General features: G+C 41.0%; 1 protein-coding gene across 1 annotated transcript in view; it reads left to right on the top strand.

The window, feature by feature from the left end:
* The window catches only part of TENM1 (teneurin transmembrane protein 1), a 786,103-nt gene that overhangs the window by 699,514 nt on the left and 68,471 nt on the right, over positions 1 to 18,118 (top strand). The window contains exon 25 of the mRNA XM_036840114.1: positions 13,142 to 13,296. Within this exon, the coding sequence (XP_036696009.1) occupies positions 13,142 to 13,296 (155 nt within the window). The remainder of the gene's footprint in view (positions 1 to 13,141; positions 13,297 to 18,118) is intronic.

Below are 18,118 nucleotides of genomic sequence, written 5' to 3'. Positions count from 1 at the left end.
CCCTAAATTGATATCTTCCTAGTTCCTGGAAATGCTGAATATATTTTGAACAGTTGAATTAAGGAACCATTGCAGCTGCAAAATATTATCTAGCAGTATTTGTAAATGCCTGTTTCCTTTTGTTTTACCTTCTTTATTAGACTCGCTGGCTGTTATTAATTTGTTTTTTTCTAATTGCTCAAATTGTTCTCTTTCTAATGTAGAGCTTAGTCATTTATTATTCTATAAACACATAAAGCACTTCTGTATGGCAGGAACTATGCTAAATGCTGTCGTCAAACACTGCAACCGTCTCTTGTCACAACAAAGATCTCCTGGTTATCAAGCAGGTGTCCAGAGGTGCCATCATCTTAACTAATACTTTCAACATATTTAACTAGTGTCAATGAGACACTAGTGTCAATGACCCACTATACTATTTATAAGACTCCCACTGGTTTTAGCTACTCTGTCAGACCCATGTCATGCTCCTGGTATATCTTATTAGAAAAAGAACCATGTTCACTGACCTTCAGTGTTTTGTTAAGCTTTTCAAGCAGCAGACAATCTGGTCTGCATTGGGAAATTTGGAAATTATAAGTGTAGTAAAAAGGCTTGATCCCTGCCTGTGAGTGAAATATGATCTGGTTAGGGAGACAAGGGAGGAATCGTCAGAGGAAACAGTAATCAGCATTAGGTTGTGTGATATAAACTGTAAGCACTCAAGGGGCTCAGAGAATGGAGAGCTGGTTGGGATTTGGAGAAAAGGGGAGAGGAAAATGAGCAGAAGGGGGAAGATGTGGAAGAAAGGAAAGGAATCTGAAAAAGGACTGGACACGTGGGTAAAGGAAAACTGGGAACTAGATTCTAACTTCTCTTCCTGGTAGGTTAAGTGAATTCAAAAAGGAATGAGATCAAAGAACAAGGCAAAGAAGTAAGGGCAAGGCAGTGGAGAACAAAGAGGCCACCTAAATGGGAAGTGAATGACTCAGCTCTTCCTACGAAGGTTGGGGTGGTCTTGAAATGGATTGGTTAAAATGGCCCTATCTCAGTATGTAAAATGCATTCTTGAGTCTAGTCAAAAAGCCTCACACTCTTAGTTACAGGCCAAGCTTTAGATTTGCAACTTAATGACATATACCTGATGTGATCCTCATTCCTACCCACTTATATCGGTGGAATAACACATCTCTTCTAAGAGGCTCAGATTTCTACCATCAGACAAGATTGATGAAATTGTTTGATATACTCGACAAGGAAGTACCTCCATCAAGATATTTGCAAGTCTTTGAGTTAGTATATATATTGTAATTATTGAGGCTAGACTTTGCACTGTGTCTTAAAAGATGAGTAGGATCTGGATACTAGGAGAGGGAGAGGGGATTCCAGGCACAGGAGTAGTGCAGGCAAATATGTAGTGATAACCAGGGAAAGAGAAAGATGTGTTTCAGAGACAGTGAATAGACCAGTTTGACTGGAAAAGTAACACAGGACCCCTGTACAGTCTGCTCGTCACCATCAGCATGGAGGAGACGCTGACAGAATTGCAGAGGGTTCCTGCCGTCTAAGTCAAGCTGTGCTGAAGCAGGTCATCATGTAGCAGATAATCCACAGCAAGATGCCAGAAAACTAACAGTTAATCAAAAACAGAAATATTAACACCACTTGTGTTAACCTTTCAAAAAGATTTCACAGACTATTCTGCTCCGATGTGATTTTAATTGGTCTTTACAGTAATCCACTGACATGGGCATCTCAGCTTTTCTTCTCGCAATTAGACAAAGGCAAAACCCCAAGGACTGGGAGATTATGTAAATTTTTGAAAGTCACAGTCAGCCTCACAACAGGATCTCCTCGTAGCTTCTACCCCCAGACTCTTTCCTCCTACTCTCATAGCTCTCCTGAACATGTCTGGGTAATTGAACTTAGAGGAAAAAAGGTGGGGAAATGGCCTTGGAAACCCCAGTCTCAATCAAGACAAGGCCAGAGATGTCACCAGCCCCCTTTGAACAGCAAATCCCAGTTTTTTTCAATACCTTTCAATGTAACCTTCTTCTGCACTCAGATTGTCAAACTTGTAGGTCAGAGTGTGGAAAAGAAAAAGTCAAAGAGTTGTTTGTCTCATTAGACAACTGCTTTGCTTAATTTTTTTCTTTTGCTCAACTGTCATATTTGTGTTTGTTGTTGTTGTTCTAATAATATATTTTTGATTGAGCCCAAATTGGTCCTCCTAAGTGTCTCTTTAAACCTCATTTCAAAGGTTCGAAAATTGTATTCACAGAGTGTTCATCACCCTGCCTTTCTGACTTCCTGAACTTCTCTTCTAGTGTTAGCTTCATTAGTCAGGATGTACGGCTGTTGGAAGAATTTTAAATGGGCCTTCCACGTTGTCTTTGAATAGATCCTACATGCAAATAACTTTCCTGCAGAAATTTTCATTCTTCTTGAGTTAGCCCAGTACTGTGAATAGTAAGCACCGTCAGGCTTAATTCCTCATATCCTCCTTTTACTGAGTATTCAGGCCAAGGTATTCTACTTAGTTTGCTTTTTTATCAGAACCTCTTGGTCGTTCACATATCTTGAAAGAGACTCATTTTCCCCCAGAGTGTAACAACTGCAATTAGTTTTTTGCTGGTCCACGGGCAATAAATGAACTTTCCCTCCTCAAGCTAATTGTTCACGTAAGGTTCTTGTGAGGTGGTTTGTTTCCTTAGGATGACAAAGGCATTTCTTCAAAATGTATCTGAGTAGTGTCCCAGATACAGTTGCTTGATAATTGAAGAATTTTTTAAGGGGGGGGGATATAAAATATTCAGCTCATGTCCAATAAACCTCATTTATCTTAGCCCAGATGTACTGAGTCCCCTTAAATCTCAGCCTACAGGCATCTTTTGAGCAAGAACTCTAGCACAAAAATAAAACATGGGATATGCATTTCAACTTGAACTGGAACTGTCTATTTAACCCAATCGCTTACACACACACACACACACATACACACACAGCTCTATAAAGCAAGGAAAAATAACTCATACCATCCCTAGTGTCTGGTGTCACTGTTAAATGTTGAGACACCAGCACCACCCCCAGCCCAGGGTCTCCCTGAGCCAGTTGCACAGCATGGAGCTTCATTTATTTGATTCTCTGGATGAAAACTTTAGCTATCTTATAAAAGCTTGAAGGCTTTTACACCAGTAGTTCAGTAGTGCAGTATTTCCCCTAAGCTAACAAAGTTGTTTTCAACCTCTGCCTTGTCTCTGTGGTGAATCTAACATAGGGCACTCTGCCACTGACCCGGGTTATGGACTTAAAGCTTCTACTATGTCTGTCCAACATAGAAGAGCCTAAAATGTTGAAGCAGAGCCTATGTGGAAATCTTTGTCTATGGTTCTAAGGCTTAGAAAAGTCACTTTCAGAAAGAATTACAGCAATGACTGAGTAATTAGGACACCACTTAGCACCACTGTAAGACTTCATCCTCTTCAAAGGGCTCTCATTTCATTGGCTCTTGTGAGCTTCACACTGTTTTAACCCTGTGCAGTAGGTAGGGTGTGGGTTAGGAAATCAAGACAAGTCCTACAGCTAATCTGTAACAGAGGTCAGCCTGAAGCCCAGATCCCCTGATGTGACCCTGGAGCCGGTGTTCTCTCTGCTTTCCCTTATGTGGTCCAGAGTGAAGTAAATTAAGGTGAAATCTTGAGATATTGCTGTTTCCTTAGAACTCCTAAGATTAGAGTACGGTTGGAAGAGATCATAAGATCGTAACACAAAGTTGTGTTGATAGAGCAAAGTGGATTTGCAGGGAACCTGAGCTATTCAGTGTAGCTATCTACATGGATCAAATTCAGTTGCAGTTAATTTGATCCATGGTCCTTATGCTATTTGCTCTGAGTGGTCAATTCCCCTTTTTCCCATATTCTCATCATCACTAATTGATAGGGGGCTGTACTCCTCTTAAAGGTCTTTGGAGAAAGAGATTACCATTGCCTCCTTTCCAAACTCATTTTTAGAGAAATTCATATGCAGATCTTGACATCGTGGCATGCTTTATTTGATTCAAGATAGATGTGCTTCATTATCGATGTGTGGCAATTAAGCCTATAATTCAACAAGGTTTATTGAACATTTGTGCCTGGGTCTACTGGATTTGTTGAGCTATAAAACTAAAGCATAAAACCCAGTTCTTGCCCTCAAGGAGCTTATTGCCTAGACAGAGCATGACTGGATAATTCACATTTGAAAAAAAAAAAAAAAAAAAAAAAAGAAGCTTCTTTAGGTTAGAAAACAGAGAGACCAGAAAGTGGAGTTTGCAGAGAAGGCTTCCTGGAAGAGAAACATCTCATAAAAACCTTAGAAGATGAACAGGATTTGCATTGGTGGTTGGTGAATGTAATAGTGAGGCCAAGCTAACAACTATATATTACACACACACACACACACACACAATCTCAATGGCTTAACAAAATAGTCGTTTGTTTCTTGCTCACATCACAGTCCAGTAAAGGTTGCCTGTGGGACAGGAGAGATCCCTGCTCCCAGCAGTGACTCAGGAGCCAGGCCCCTTCCATCTAGTGGCTTGTCAGTCCCTTAGGCCTTGGAGTCCTCCAGTGGGTACTCTGCATCCAGCCAACCTAGAGGGAGGGGGGGCCCCATAAAGGAGCTCAACAGAGGTTTTGTTAGGGGCCAGGCCTAGAAGTAGCATATATCACTTCTTCCCACACCTAACTGCAGTGGAGGCTGGGAAATGTAATCTAGCTCTATTCTCAGAAAGAAAAATAGATAGGATTACCTGAATACATAGCATTGTCTCCGCCATACTAAAGAGGGAGAGCTTCCTGAGGGAAGGATGAGGAAGAGAAGGGTGGCAGAGCAAGAGCGAAGTCAAGTTCAGCTTGAACACCTACTTTTCTGGTTTGATTTGACTAAATTTGATGAACTTGTCATAAATTCTGAGCTTTGATCTTGGTGGGAACAAAAGAAGCTGCATTCTTAGCAAGCATTGTATCACTAGCCATCCAGGGATATCATTTTCCCATGATGGAGAATTGTAACTAGATTTGATTATCTTTGGCTTCTCAGAGCTTGTAAACCAAGACATAACTTCTTTTTAAGTGGACTTTATTTTTTAGAGCAGTCTTAGGTTCACAGAAAAATTAAGCAGAATCTTTATACACTGAAACTACTCTGTCTGATACTCTAAAGGTGGAAATATGCTATTATACATTTGTCCAAACTCAGACAGTGTCCAACACCAAGAGTGAACCCTAATGTAAATTATGGTCTTTGGGTGATAATGATGTGTCAGTGTGGGTTCATTAATTGTAACAAACATACCAGTTTGGTGCAGGACGTTGATAGTGGGAGAGGTATGCATGTGTGGAGGCAGGGGGTTTATGGGAAATCTCTGTATCAGGACATAACTTTTAACGGCAGTACTAGTTATTAGATTTATTCTAAGTTCATGGATCTTGTCTGCTCACAGCAGCCTCTTCACTGACGATATATTCCTCTTGATTGTCCTCTAGCAAGCATCATAAATTGGCGACTCAGGGAATAAATCTGGTTCAAAATATAATTCATTTGTCCCACTCTGCGTCTTTATTTATTTTCTTAATTAATTAATTTATTTATTTATTTATTTTTGGCTGTGTTGGGTCTTCGTCGCTGCATGTGGGCTTTCTCTAGTTGCGGCCAGCGGGGGCTACTCTTCGTTGTGGTGCGCGGGCTTCTCATTGCGGTGGGTTCTCTTGTTATGGAGCACGGGCTCTAGGCGCGCGGGCTTCAGTAATTGTGGCACGTGGGCTCAGTAGTTGTGGCTCATGGGCTCTAGAGCGCAGGCTCAGTAGTTGTGGCGCACGGGCTTAGTTGCTCCGCGGCATGTGGGATCTTCCCGGACCAGGGCTCGAACCCGTGTCTCCTGCATTGGCAGGCAGATTCTTAACCACTGAGTCACCAGGGAAGTCCCTGTGTCTTTATTAAAAGAAAAAGAGATTGAGTGCATTTAGGTGGGACATGCTTTTTTTAGTTAACCTTTGTTTCCCCTAGAACTTGTATAATCTAACACCTGACCTAACTTACAAACTAATGTCACCTGCCTGTCCCCTGATGACATATAAGTTTGTGACCCTTGTTTCTGGGGTCTCCTTTTTATTTAGTAAATCATAGATAATAGTCAAGTTACCAAAGTCCCCATCACATGGAAACTCTGGGTGCTTTCCGGAAACTCACCAGCTCTGTAGGAATGAAGCTGCAGAATATCTTTGAAGAATAATTCTGAAGAGGTCCAGGAGCTCTACAGGAATATAAGAATTCTTACAATTTCAGGGGAGGGATCATGGATCACTTTGACCATCTAACAAAAGCAATGGACCATCTCCTCATGACGATACACATACACGAAACATTTTGCAGATAATTTCATGGAGTTTCTGGACCCTCAGAAACCATTCTGTACACCACTCCTGTGGTAAAGTGATTGATAGCCCCATTTAGACTACATGGGATAGTGATCAAAAGAATGGACATTGAAAGTCAGACAAACATGAGCTAAATCTAGCATTGGCAACCTGGAGTTAGTCATTTGACCTCTGAACCTCTATTTCCTCTTCTAAAAAATGACATTAATAATACCTACTTCACAGGGCTACTGTGAGGATTAAAAAGAGAAAATGTATGTAAAGAGTCCAGCACAGTGCCTGGAATATCTTAGTATTCTCAGCAAATGAAAATGGTTATTATTTAGTGATAATAGTCAGCCTTAATGGGTTTTTTGTGGTGCTTCCTGGATTTCACACTGGGCTCATCAGAAGTTCAACATAGTCCTTCAGATTTCTGCTTACGTGTGACTTATAATCTGAGAAAACACTAGTGACCTTCATTTCCCCAGCCCATCCCCCAAGGCTGCTCCCATGGTACCGTGGACTTGCCCCAAACTAGTGCTTATCTCAAGGCACTGTAATTGCCTGGGTATTTCTCCGTCTCCCCCACTGGTTTCTGAGCTTCTCAAGAGCAGTGCCATATCTGTTTTATAGTCTGCAGTCGTCCCAGTGCCTAGCACAGTGCCTGACATATAACAGGTTCAAAATAAATCCTGAATAAATTAATAGGTGAGGACAAAAACAACTTTCCCAGTAAACTTTTAGGAAAGTAGTGCTGGTGGAGGTGCGAGAGCTCTTCATTCACTCTGCCTTGCCTGGAAGGCTAAAGCTTTGAGAGGATCAGAAGGAGTGGCCTTACCTGTCTTTCTCTCAATCACAATTCTTGGTCAACTAGCCCACGAATCTCTTGTTCCTCGTGATGTCTCTGAGTGCCTTCTGAGTCTTGAAAGGAAGGACATATTAGTCTGAATGCTTATCATTTTTAATTTGTATTTAAATTCTTTGGAAATTGACCTTTACTGTTAGAATATAGTGTAATTTTTTTTTAATTAAAGAGGTCATCTGATTAAATAACTCACACTATTCACTTGTCCTGTAATGTTATGGTAAGTTTATTAGAGTCTCTTATTTGAGAACTCCTGTTCTCATTGTTAACCTCACAGTGAAATCATCTCAGCTGGTCATTAAGCTCTGCTTCCTTCCAACCCTAGTAACACACAGATATTTGTAATCCCTCCAAATTCTAGAAGCTCCATTTAGTGTCTACCTAGCAAGATAACAGGCTTATTGTACAGAAGTAACTTGGCCCTTTCTGATTTTGGTAGGTAATTATAAGTGGACAGTAGTTAGATCAGTTGGGGAATGGACTTTTCTGCCTAGTGGAGAATTTCCATATAGACCACACATATGATACCAATTTTCTGAGAATTGAAATGCACAGAAACAAAGCAAAAAATTTAAACTCTCTTTGATTTAAAGGGCACTTTATGATCAACTGGCTAATGGCAGCTACACAATTCAGCACACTCAGTATTGGAGATTGAGCTGATGCCATATTGCACTTAGGACATTCTCTGAAAGTTTATTTTAACCATTTACCTCTGTCTCATAAAATTAAAGAGCAGATTGTGGCAGGAAAAAAAAAGAAGAAGCAGTATTTCAGTTTTCTGGTTGCTAGGGCTGTAGATGGAGAGAATTTTATGACTACTTTCCAAAGCTTATATTCTGAAAGAAGGTTCATTTTTAATACAGAAATAATAAAAATGTAGGTGGCCTCAACAGCTGTAATTTTTATAAATTAAATGCAGAGATGCCTTCTGCCAACATTTGAAATTGGCATTCTGCACAGCCAAAAACTCTGATCTTCTCTGTTATCTAATTTGGGATTTTAGCTACTATTTCCAGGCTGTTAACCTCCACATCTGGACTCTCAGTGATACCACGTCAGGTTGCCCCTGCTGCTTCAGTATCGATCAGCAGCATCCTCTTCCCTAACAGGTGATAAATTTATTAGTAACTATCCAGGCTGCCCCAGCTTTAGGCAATTGTCTTCTTAAGAATTATAGTATTTATTCATTGGAGGATAATAAGACAAGGGAAGACGTCAAATACTTTCGCCCGTTAATTTGCAGCTGTTTCATACAGAGCTATGCTTCACAGAGAAAAGAGCCTGCAGTTCAGATATTATATAATGTCCCCTACTTTGCATAAGACACTGCGAATAATTTTTTTTTTACTAGATGCACTTTATTTATGAGCAGGTTCCTCCATAGAAAGAGCTTGTTAGGGCTTAATGCTGATGAATGGAGACAGCACCATTCACACTTCCAGGTTATGGTCTGTCAGTGCTTTCATTATATGCACTAATTTACAAGGACTTATTTATTTTCTCACAAATGTAAAAATGTGCTCCAAGCTAAACATGCTGTCTGGGCATCTGAGAGAAGTGTTTTCCTTGGTCGTTCGTCCCACCTCTATCCCACCCACCCTGCATCACTGCCTAACCTTCTGGTAATCGCACAGATCTATATATTTTTTGCTTGCTCTAAAAATGAATACTGGTTAAAATTTTAAACCCTGGAAGTGAGTCTTTTCAATGCAGTTTAATTCCTTTCTCATTCAAAGACTGTGCCTTCCATTGTGTTTTAAGTGCTAATGAAAACCCTGTCAAGTAAGCACATCAAGGGACGTGACCCTTGGAACAAATTATGCCCACAGCATTGGGTAACAAATTTTGGAAATCTGGGTACAACTATATCAAAATATGAACGTCATATTGAATCTTTAAGATCTTGCTAGCCCCAGATGGCTTTATGTGATCTGAAATCACTCACGTCCCCATCTCTGAAGAATAAAACTTAAAATAGACTCGGCATGTGCCACCTCCTCCCACTCAGTCTAACAAACAGTAATAGATCATACTGCGTCATCAACATCCCTGGGCTATAACGATACTCATTATGGGAGATGACCACCCCCCACTCCCGCTCCCCAGCCAAGTAATGGCAAAAATAATTCTCTTTTTCTTACCCGTGATTTCCAGTTTGGTTTATAACCTCAGTGAAAATTAAATACCCTTTAAACCTCACCAGCGAAGAGTTTGTAAAACTAGTTGTTTGGGGAATTTGTCTGTGTGTTGGTTGTTTGTTTGGTTGGTTCATTGGTTGGGGTAGGAAAATGAGAGGAAATGAAAATATGTACATATAAAATATGCCTAGATGCATAAATAAAACACCTATCACACAGCCCCTCAAAGCCCTTTCTACTATTTCTTTTTCAACTCCAAACATCAGTATAACCCAATTAAATTTAATTAAAGAATCTCAAAAATTGGAGTATTTTGGAATTTGGACCGCGATAAAAGAAATTGCTACACAAATATATGAAAGGAGAGTATCCTACAAACCGTCAGCCAAATAAGCCCCGAAGGCCAACAGCGAGGATTTAATAAGCCTCATCTGTGGAGTTCAGCTGACAGGAACAGAGAGCAGTTCAGTGTTTAGAAGTTCACAAAAATTAAAAGTGGGAAAACCATGTAAGTCCAAGATTATCCTCCCCAGATCAGGCCAAGCTCCACCCTCTGACGGGGGTGAGGAGTGTAGTAGTCAAGGAACAGAATTGTCCTCCCTGATGTCAGCATAAAGATGTATGTTTCTATACTGCTAGTTTCTGTAGGAATACATTTGTCTATACCTTTTGGGAATCTGTTTCAATTTTCAGGGATTTGATTCTCTAAGTTTATCATCTCCCAGTTAGAGCAACCCTTTCAGAGTACTCCTCTTAGTCTTGCTTTCCGTGCACCTGAATTCTTCGTCCTTTGACGCGCACAGAGCTTGGCACAGTGCCATTCAGTATGCGTTTGGTAAATAATTCATGATTTCATACACTTCAAGCCTGTCTGCTCTTAGCCTTTCTCTCTCCAGATTTGAGTCTTGATCTTTCAGTTCATCCTCTCATGACAGCCAAATTTCCAAGTTCACATTCAGTGATATTGAATACAGAGGTCATAGAAGGTGATCCCAAGTCATAGGCCTGCCACACACCAGACCAAATTCTAGGCATTTAAGAAATTGATTTCGCCAAAACACAAAGAAAAATATAAAGTGGAGGTACCCCTTGATTCATCTTCAGTCCAAATATTCTGGAGATGAAAGAAATGTTCCTGTGCCATCATCCTTTGACCTGCCGCGGTCTTAAAAGTCTTTTTAAAAACCTTCTTTAAGGTCTTTATGCCACCAAAAATAATAAAGGGACTTATTGACATGGAATTCCCCTTGTTTGGACATGCTGGTTTCCTTGGAGAACTCACCAAAACGTAGATGACTTTAGAGGCATTCAGGGAAAGTTAAGATGAATCTGGGGCTTCCCTGGTGGTGCAGTGGTTGAGAATCCGCCTGCCAATGCAGGCGACAAGGGTTCGAGCCCTGGTCCCAGAAGATCCCACATGCCGCAGAGAAACTAAGCCCATGCGCCACAACTACTGAGCCTGTGCTCTAGAGCTGGCGAGCCACAACTACTGAGCCCGCGTGCTGCAACTACTGAAGCCCGCGTGCCTAGAACCTGTGCTCTGGAACAAGAGAAGCCACCTCAATGAGAAGCCCACGCACCACAACAAATACCTGATGCAGCCAAAAATAAATAAAATAAATAAATTTATTTTAAAAAAATGAATCTGTAACTTTTATAGATGTTAAGGATTAATCAAAGTACATCATAAAGTCGAGCCTTAATATTAACCTCCTGCCAATGAATTAGCTCATCTAAAGGCAGTTTATTAAGTTGGGTTTATAAACTGTCTTTAGATGAGTTCACTCTTTGCCAGGAAAATTATTGTGTGTGTGTGTGCGTGTGTGTGCGTGCACACATGAGCACTAAGAGGACATGCTGGTTATCACAGATCTTGCTAACTTTAACATACATTCTGAGTTTCACAAGGTCTGAATAAAGGAGAACTAGGAAAAGACTAAATTGTAAACTAATTTTAAAGTAATGCCATGTGGTTGTTTTCAAAGTAGCAAGGGAAGCAGGAGTTGAACCATATGTTCTTTATCAGTGTCTGACACTTTTTAAATGCATTATTTCATCAGATACTTACTACAACCTAGGCATAGAATAACCACCTCATCCTAGATTGTCCAGGACTGTCCCAGGTTTAAAACTGAACCCTGCCTCAGTCCCAGGCAAACCAGGACAGTTGGTCACTTTAGCCAAGTAAAGCAATCAAAGGTGTTCTGAGACCAATTTCCAGCATGGGGAGAACCACCAACAACACCACCAAGCAATTCTACACCAGTTGGGTGTCCTACAATTTCACTTAACTCTGACGCGATCTACCCGTAAATAGTATCAGATCCCACAGGTTAAGGGGTGAGTCCTGCAAGACTGCCTCCCCCCAACACCACTTCACATGCCAATCACAAGTCCAGGTTGTCACCTGTGTTTCTGACAGAACTGCTGTAGATAGGAGGTTCCAACAACTCCCTTCTTGGGTTCCATTATTTTGGTAGAGTGGCTCACCTAACTCAGAGAAACAGTTTACTCACTAGGTAACTGGTTTATTATAAAAGGATGTAACTCAGGAACAACCAGATGGAAGAGATGCATGGGGCAAGGTATGGGGAAAAGGAGAGGAAGCTTCCAGGCGCTCTCCAGGTGCACCATTCTCCCCAAATCGCCCTGTGTTCACCAACCTGGAAGCTCTCCAAACCCTGTCCTTTTGGGTTTTTAATGGAGGCCTCATAATCATAATTGATTAAATCATTGGCCATTGGCGTTTGAGCTCAATCTCCAGCCCGGGTCAGGAGGTGGGACTGAAAGTTCCAATCCTCTAATCACCAGGTTGGTTCTCCTGGCAACCAGCCTATTCTTCGGTGTGGCCAAAGTCACGTCATTAACATAACAAAAGTCACCTTTATCTCTCTCACCACAGGCAATCCCAAGAGTTTTAGGAGCTCTGTGTTAGAAAAGGGAATGGAGGCCAAAATTCTTTATTATAAATCACAATATCACAGGCAGATAATCTTTTCCATATTTTACCGAAGAGGAGGCTGAATCACTCAATCAAAGTCACACATCAGTTGTAAGTGGTACATTCAGTATTAGAACCCCAGCCTTCTAACTGCCTTTATATATTTTCCAAGAAACAAAACTGTAATTAGCACAGTGTGTAAAACTACTGTGAGAATTTTATTGACTTTTATTTTTTCTAGAAGCTTAACCGTTCCTTTTGTGACACCATAATTTTGCTCTCCAGCTCCCCTCTTAACAGATAATACAGAGAAAAAACTCAGTCCAGTTTATCAGAATTATTACAGACTCTGTTAACTGAGTGTGAATTGATGAAAATAATTTTAATGCTTTCCAAGTCAGTTATTTCTAATGCAACTATGAAAATAAGCAGCGGCCTATGCATCTTCACTCTAAAAGAAATGTAACATACACTGCCTCCCCTGTCTTTTCCCATTTGTCTTAGAGGATTTTTTTTTTTTTTTTCTGTTTGTGGGAGTAAGCAAGTATCAGGGGGGTGGAAATGTAAAACTGGACAACAAAATTATTAGACTGGCTTTCTCTCCGCATATTACATTTTGTCATTTCTTCTCAATACACAGAGGAGTGAATGTGTGTCCAAACAAACCTCTCCCGTTACTGTTCTGTCTGTGCTGAGCAAAATTGAATCCATATGTCTTTAAAATGCCTTTTCATTTCTAGGGCTTCTTTCAAAATACTGATCTTGGTGCAAATGTGGCCCTCTAGACTACTAATGCTCAATTGCTCTTCCCCAACAGGCATCACAGTTGATAGGCATGGATTCATTTACTTTGTGGATGGGACTATGATTCGGAGAATTGATGAGAATGCTGTGATCACAACTGTAATCGGCTCAAACGGTCTGACTTCCACGCAGCCACTGAGCTGTGACTCGGGAATGGACATCACTCAGGTAGGCACCAGTGGTTTTCAAGCGCTATCACCATTTGGCATCATGGAAATGGATAACAATTTTCTCATACAGAAATTAGGTAGAAAGGAAGCCTGGCGTATCCATTATAACACCAGATAGCAGAAGTTTCTCTTTACGTAAGTTACTTTTCTCCTCCTCAGAAAAACTCAGTTGAGAGAAAAGAGTAAACTAGGATGGGAGTAACACTGGGTGGGATGTTGGCGTGAACATTAAAGTCTCTCAGATTTGAATCAATTAGAGGGTAAGGCCAATTTCACTTGTTGACTATGGTCCAAGATATGTAATTTTATTATTTTTGAATAATACAATAACTCACATTTGGAAGAGTACTGACTACTAAAGTCTGGAAATCTTTTTTAATGAATATATGAGCATGACTTATTATTCATGTCTATGTAAATAGCTATTTCTAGGGCGGTTTTTTGTTTGTTTTTGTGGGTTTTTTTTTTTTTGAAGTAAAAGCAACATTCCCTCTGAGATCTATTTTACATGTATTTAGGAAAGCCTTTTGCCAATGAGAATAAAAGGGAAAATTCAGTGTAGTTCTGAGTTCAAAATTCTGATTTTACCAGAATTATGCAAAATCAAGATTAGGCATGTAGAGATTACAGAGCATAGAGCACAGTCCCAGCACCTTGTGGATGACTTTCTTAGTTTGCAGACACAAGCAGTTGGTATGTTCAGTGAGGGAAACAGACTAGACAGTCATCAAAGGGACTTACAAACTAACATTCCATGAATCTGTGACTCTGATGACGTAGATTATTTGTCTTTTCAAATGAATCACAGTAGAAGTTGAGAGTTTTAGAATTGGTTAGTGTATCAGAGAGGATGGTTTTGACTGCAAGTAGTAAGACACTTAACTAAAAGTGATTTGAACAATAAGGCTTCATTAATTCACATAGTGAGATGGCCAGAAGTAGGCAAAGATGCCGGCAGATTTCCTTCTGGTGTCACATTGGCCAGAAGTGAGTCACTGGCAAAGGGGAAATGGGATCTCCAAAATGGATTCAGACCCTCTGGAACTGGGTCAACCTCCCTGAGCAGATTGCTACCTAATTCTAGAACCCAAATCAGGGTTCCTTTAGCAAGGAATGAAGGATTGCTCTTCAGTAGGCAACCAGCAATATTCTCCACAGTTAGGGTGCCCCTGCCTCACCCCAGAACCTCAGAAAATAGTCAAATAGAGTCAACTACAAAAATAAAATAGGAATTGGAAGGCCTGGAAAACTGACAAAATGAATGAACCCTCTTTAAGAGAGATAAGAGTGGATCCGGCTATCAAGTCCTAGAGCAGCCTAACTTTCCACGATGCAAAGTCCTGCAGGAGGCAAGCAAAAGCAGCATTATTTATGGCAGTGAGGAAGGGCGTGAATGTGTTTATATGGAGGAGGGGGACGAAAGAGAGAAGATGCACATATATGATTCACTTGTGGGATAGTTTTAACTTAAAATAGAACACTTAGTATTGCAGTCAGTCAGCTCTAAACAATTTATCTGTTTCTGTGTGGAAAGTTATGCTGAAAAGAGAATTCTTTGTCTAAATAGAGCAAACATAGGATCCTCATCACTGTGAGAAGGGTTCTTTTTCACACGACACCTCGCAAGCCATAATTGCCACCGTAAAAGCTACCTCATCCCTTTCAGGTTGGCATGTAGAGTGCAGCCCACTGAACAGGAGACAGAGTCACAGTTTCTCTATGGCATTTCATTCCAAGCCTCAGTTTCCCTGACAGTAGCCCCCTTCCCTTTTCCTTACACAACATCAGCTTGAGAAAAACAGTCGTTTTTTTGGGGGGAGTGGGGAGGAGATGGATAGTTAAGTGGGGTGGGTCAGGGTACATGTTAGAAACCAGCAGGACAGCCTGGGAGAGAAATCAGGCTTCATGTCCAAATTATCTGGCTTCTCTCTCCGCTGCTGTCCATCACTTCGTGTTGTGTGCTTCAATCACCCTAAAGAGTATCTAGCATTTGTCCTCTTAAGCCGGCACAGGACAATGAGGCTGGACCGATGTCTACTTCAGTGTCCAGAGTATGACCTTCCACTTTTATTAGGAGCCTGCTTCTCGTGGCCCCAGTCCTTCAGACTGGAACTTCTTCTGCTGGTCCAAATCCCCTTCCCTACCCTCCTTACACCTCACCTCTTCCACGGGACCCTTCCCTAATGCTTCTAATCCTCTCTGTGGTCTCATTCCCTTCCTGGAATTTAATATCACAATGTTTAATATATAATCCGCTCTCTGTCGCCAAACTATGTATCCAACGAGTTTCCCACTGTACCTTCTTTGGACATGCATAGTAAGTGCTCAGCAGGCATAGTTAACATATATACCAATATGAAAAAGACACTATGGTACAAAGAATATGAAGGAGTTAAGTGCGGACAATGTGGTGAAGGACCTTATAAGCATGATGGAGTTCCAGTTTTATCCAGTGGACATTGGGGAGCCAATGAGAGCATTAAGCAGGAAAATGCATTTTTAAAATAGCCTTAAACATGGAAATGCATTTTTAAAGGAGCATTCTAGCTGTAGTATAGAGAATCAAGTGGAGGGAAACAGTATTAGAGGCAGGGAGACCACTTAAGAGGCAGTCAAAGCAATATAGGTGTGACAGGGACAAAACATCAATAAATAAATGATTAGTCCCTTTTCAAGAAACTTCAGTGCAAATTAAATTGCTTTCCAATTTTTTTTTTTGGCTGTTCAGGTGATATTTCTTTGAGATACAACTCCGTGATGACCCTGACCGTGAAGCTGCTCAGTTTCATGCAGGTTACATAGGCACGCAATGATAACGGCCAAACCTAAAGTATCAGCAGTGTGGATTAAGAAAGCTAGACAGATTAGTGAAATATTGGAGCTACAGTCAAAGAACTTGCTGACTGACAGTTTTGGAATTAAGGAAGTATGTGTATAGTGGTACCATTCACTGAGATAAGAAATACAAGAAGAGGAGAAGCAGGTTTGGGTGAGGGTTGGGTGAGGGGTTTATCTGGGGGCAAACTGAGTTTGAGGTACCATTGTGTGTTCAGGTAAATACATCTGGCAGGCAATTGGATATCAAGGCCTAAAATGGAGATGAGATTTGGGATTATCAGTTTTATCCCATGGTAATGGCAAATAGGGAAGTGGGTGAGATCTTCCAGGGAAGGTACATAAGCAGAAAAAAAGAGAAGGCTTCAGACCAAACTCCAACGATAACAATATTCAAGAGAAGGATGAGGAATGGGAACCCACAAAAAGGAGACTGAGATGAAGAGACCTGACAAGTAGGAAGAAAACCAGGAATGCATGTGGTCCAAAAACGCAAGAGAAGCAAGCTTTTCAAAAGGAAGGGAACGGTTAATATCAAATGCTGCTTAGAGGTCACGTAAAATAAGGTGTGTTTTTGTTGTTGTTGTTGTTTTAAGAAGCCATTTGGTTGGACAGCATTCGTGACTCTGATAAGAGTGCCTTTGGTACAGTGCAATTTAATTGGAGTTGGACTGCAGTGGTAGAGTGGGAGGTGAGGAAATGAAGACAGTGAAAATAGATCACTCTTTTGAGATGTTTGGCTGGGAAGCGGGAGGATCTGGCATTGAAGCAAATCAGCACCCAGGTGCGGCACAGGTGGACAAAACCTGGAAGACACCAAAGGAAATGCTCTGGGTCAAAGTGTGTACCGCGAGGAAGCCAGCGTGTGGCACAGCTTCCCAGATGCTCAGCCTCTATGGACAGAGTTTCCACTGTCTGTTTAGACAATGGTGGCAGATTGGGGACTTAGGTTTCCCATGACTTTACTTAAGAACATGGGCTGTCTTGAGCTGGAAGGGAGAAAGCTGAGTAGGGAGCTTCATAACACCTTCCAAGAGGAAAGCCCCAGTTGTTTATAGTAGTACTTACAGTGATCCAGCTGAGCTTACACAGTGCTCAGTTTTATATTTCAGTAAATCAAAATATATTGATGGGTGAGGGTAGAGACAAATGTCTAAATGAGAGCACACAGATTCTGCTGACAGGCACAGGCAAGAGAAAAAATAGAGGCCTGTGCTGCAGCATGAAGATTTGAATCAGACCTTATGAAGAGCTTACTGATTCTAAGACAATGTGGCAGTATCATACATTATCAGAAGATCTGATAGAATCCCCACATTTTGAAACTTTTAAAGCAAATGTGGATAGCAGTAATCTATGAATGCTTGGAATACAGGCCTCTCTGGAATCAGGAAGATGGATCAACTGTTTTCTCAAGGTCCCTTACAACATCATGAAGGTTTCTCTATAGAAATATAACCCAACTGCTAAAGTTCCTTGTTACTCTCCCTACATTTCAAAACCAAAAGGTCCTGGGCATTCCCTGGCTGTCCAGTGGTTAGAACTCGGCGCTTCCACTGCCTGGGGGGTCTGGGTTCGATCCCTGGTCGGGAAACTAAGATCCCACAAAAAAAATAAAAATAAAAAGTCCCCAACATGGGAAGGCCCATTAATGCTAGCATAGTATAATACCTTTGGAAGCTGGGACGTGATGCCTTTGTTTTCTGTTCTTTTCTGAGGCAAACCTGAGCCCCTGGGAAGAATCAATCCTGAAAAGCGTGCCCTAATCCTCAGCAGATTATGAATATTCTCCTTCTGTTAATTCTAATAATAACTGCTACTACTTATTGAGAGCTTACTATGTGCCAGGAACTATGCTAAACATCTTACTCACACTGTTCCATTTTATCTCCACTACCCAACCACCCTTGAGAGAAGAAACCACCCTCCCCATCTACAGAGAAGAAAACTGGTAGTCAGAAGGATTATGAATTGTGCTATGACCA

The sequence above is a fragment of the Balaenoptera musculus genome, chromosome X, assembly GCF_009873245.2.
Source record: "Balaenoptera musculus isolate JJ_BM4_2016_0621 chromosome X, mBalMus1.pri.v3, whole genome shotgun sequence".
Classification (NCBI taxonomy): Eukaryota; Metazoa; Chordata; class Mammalia; order Artiodactyla; family Balaenopteridae; genus Balaenoptera; species Balaenoptera musculus.
Note: the sequence above shows the minus strand (reverse complement) of the source record. Positions and strands in the feature narration are given on the sequence as shown.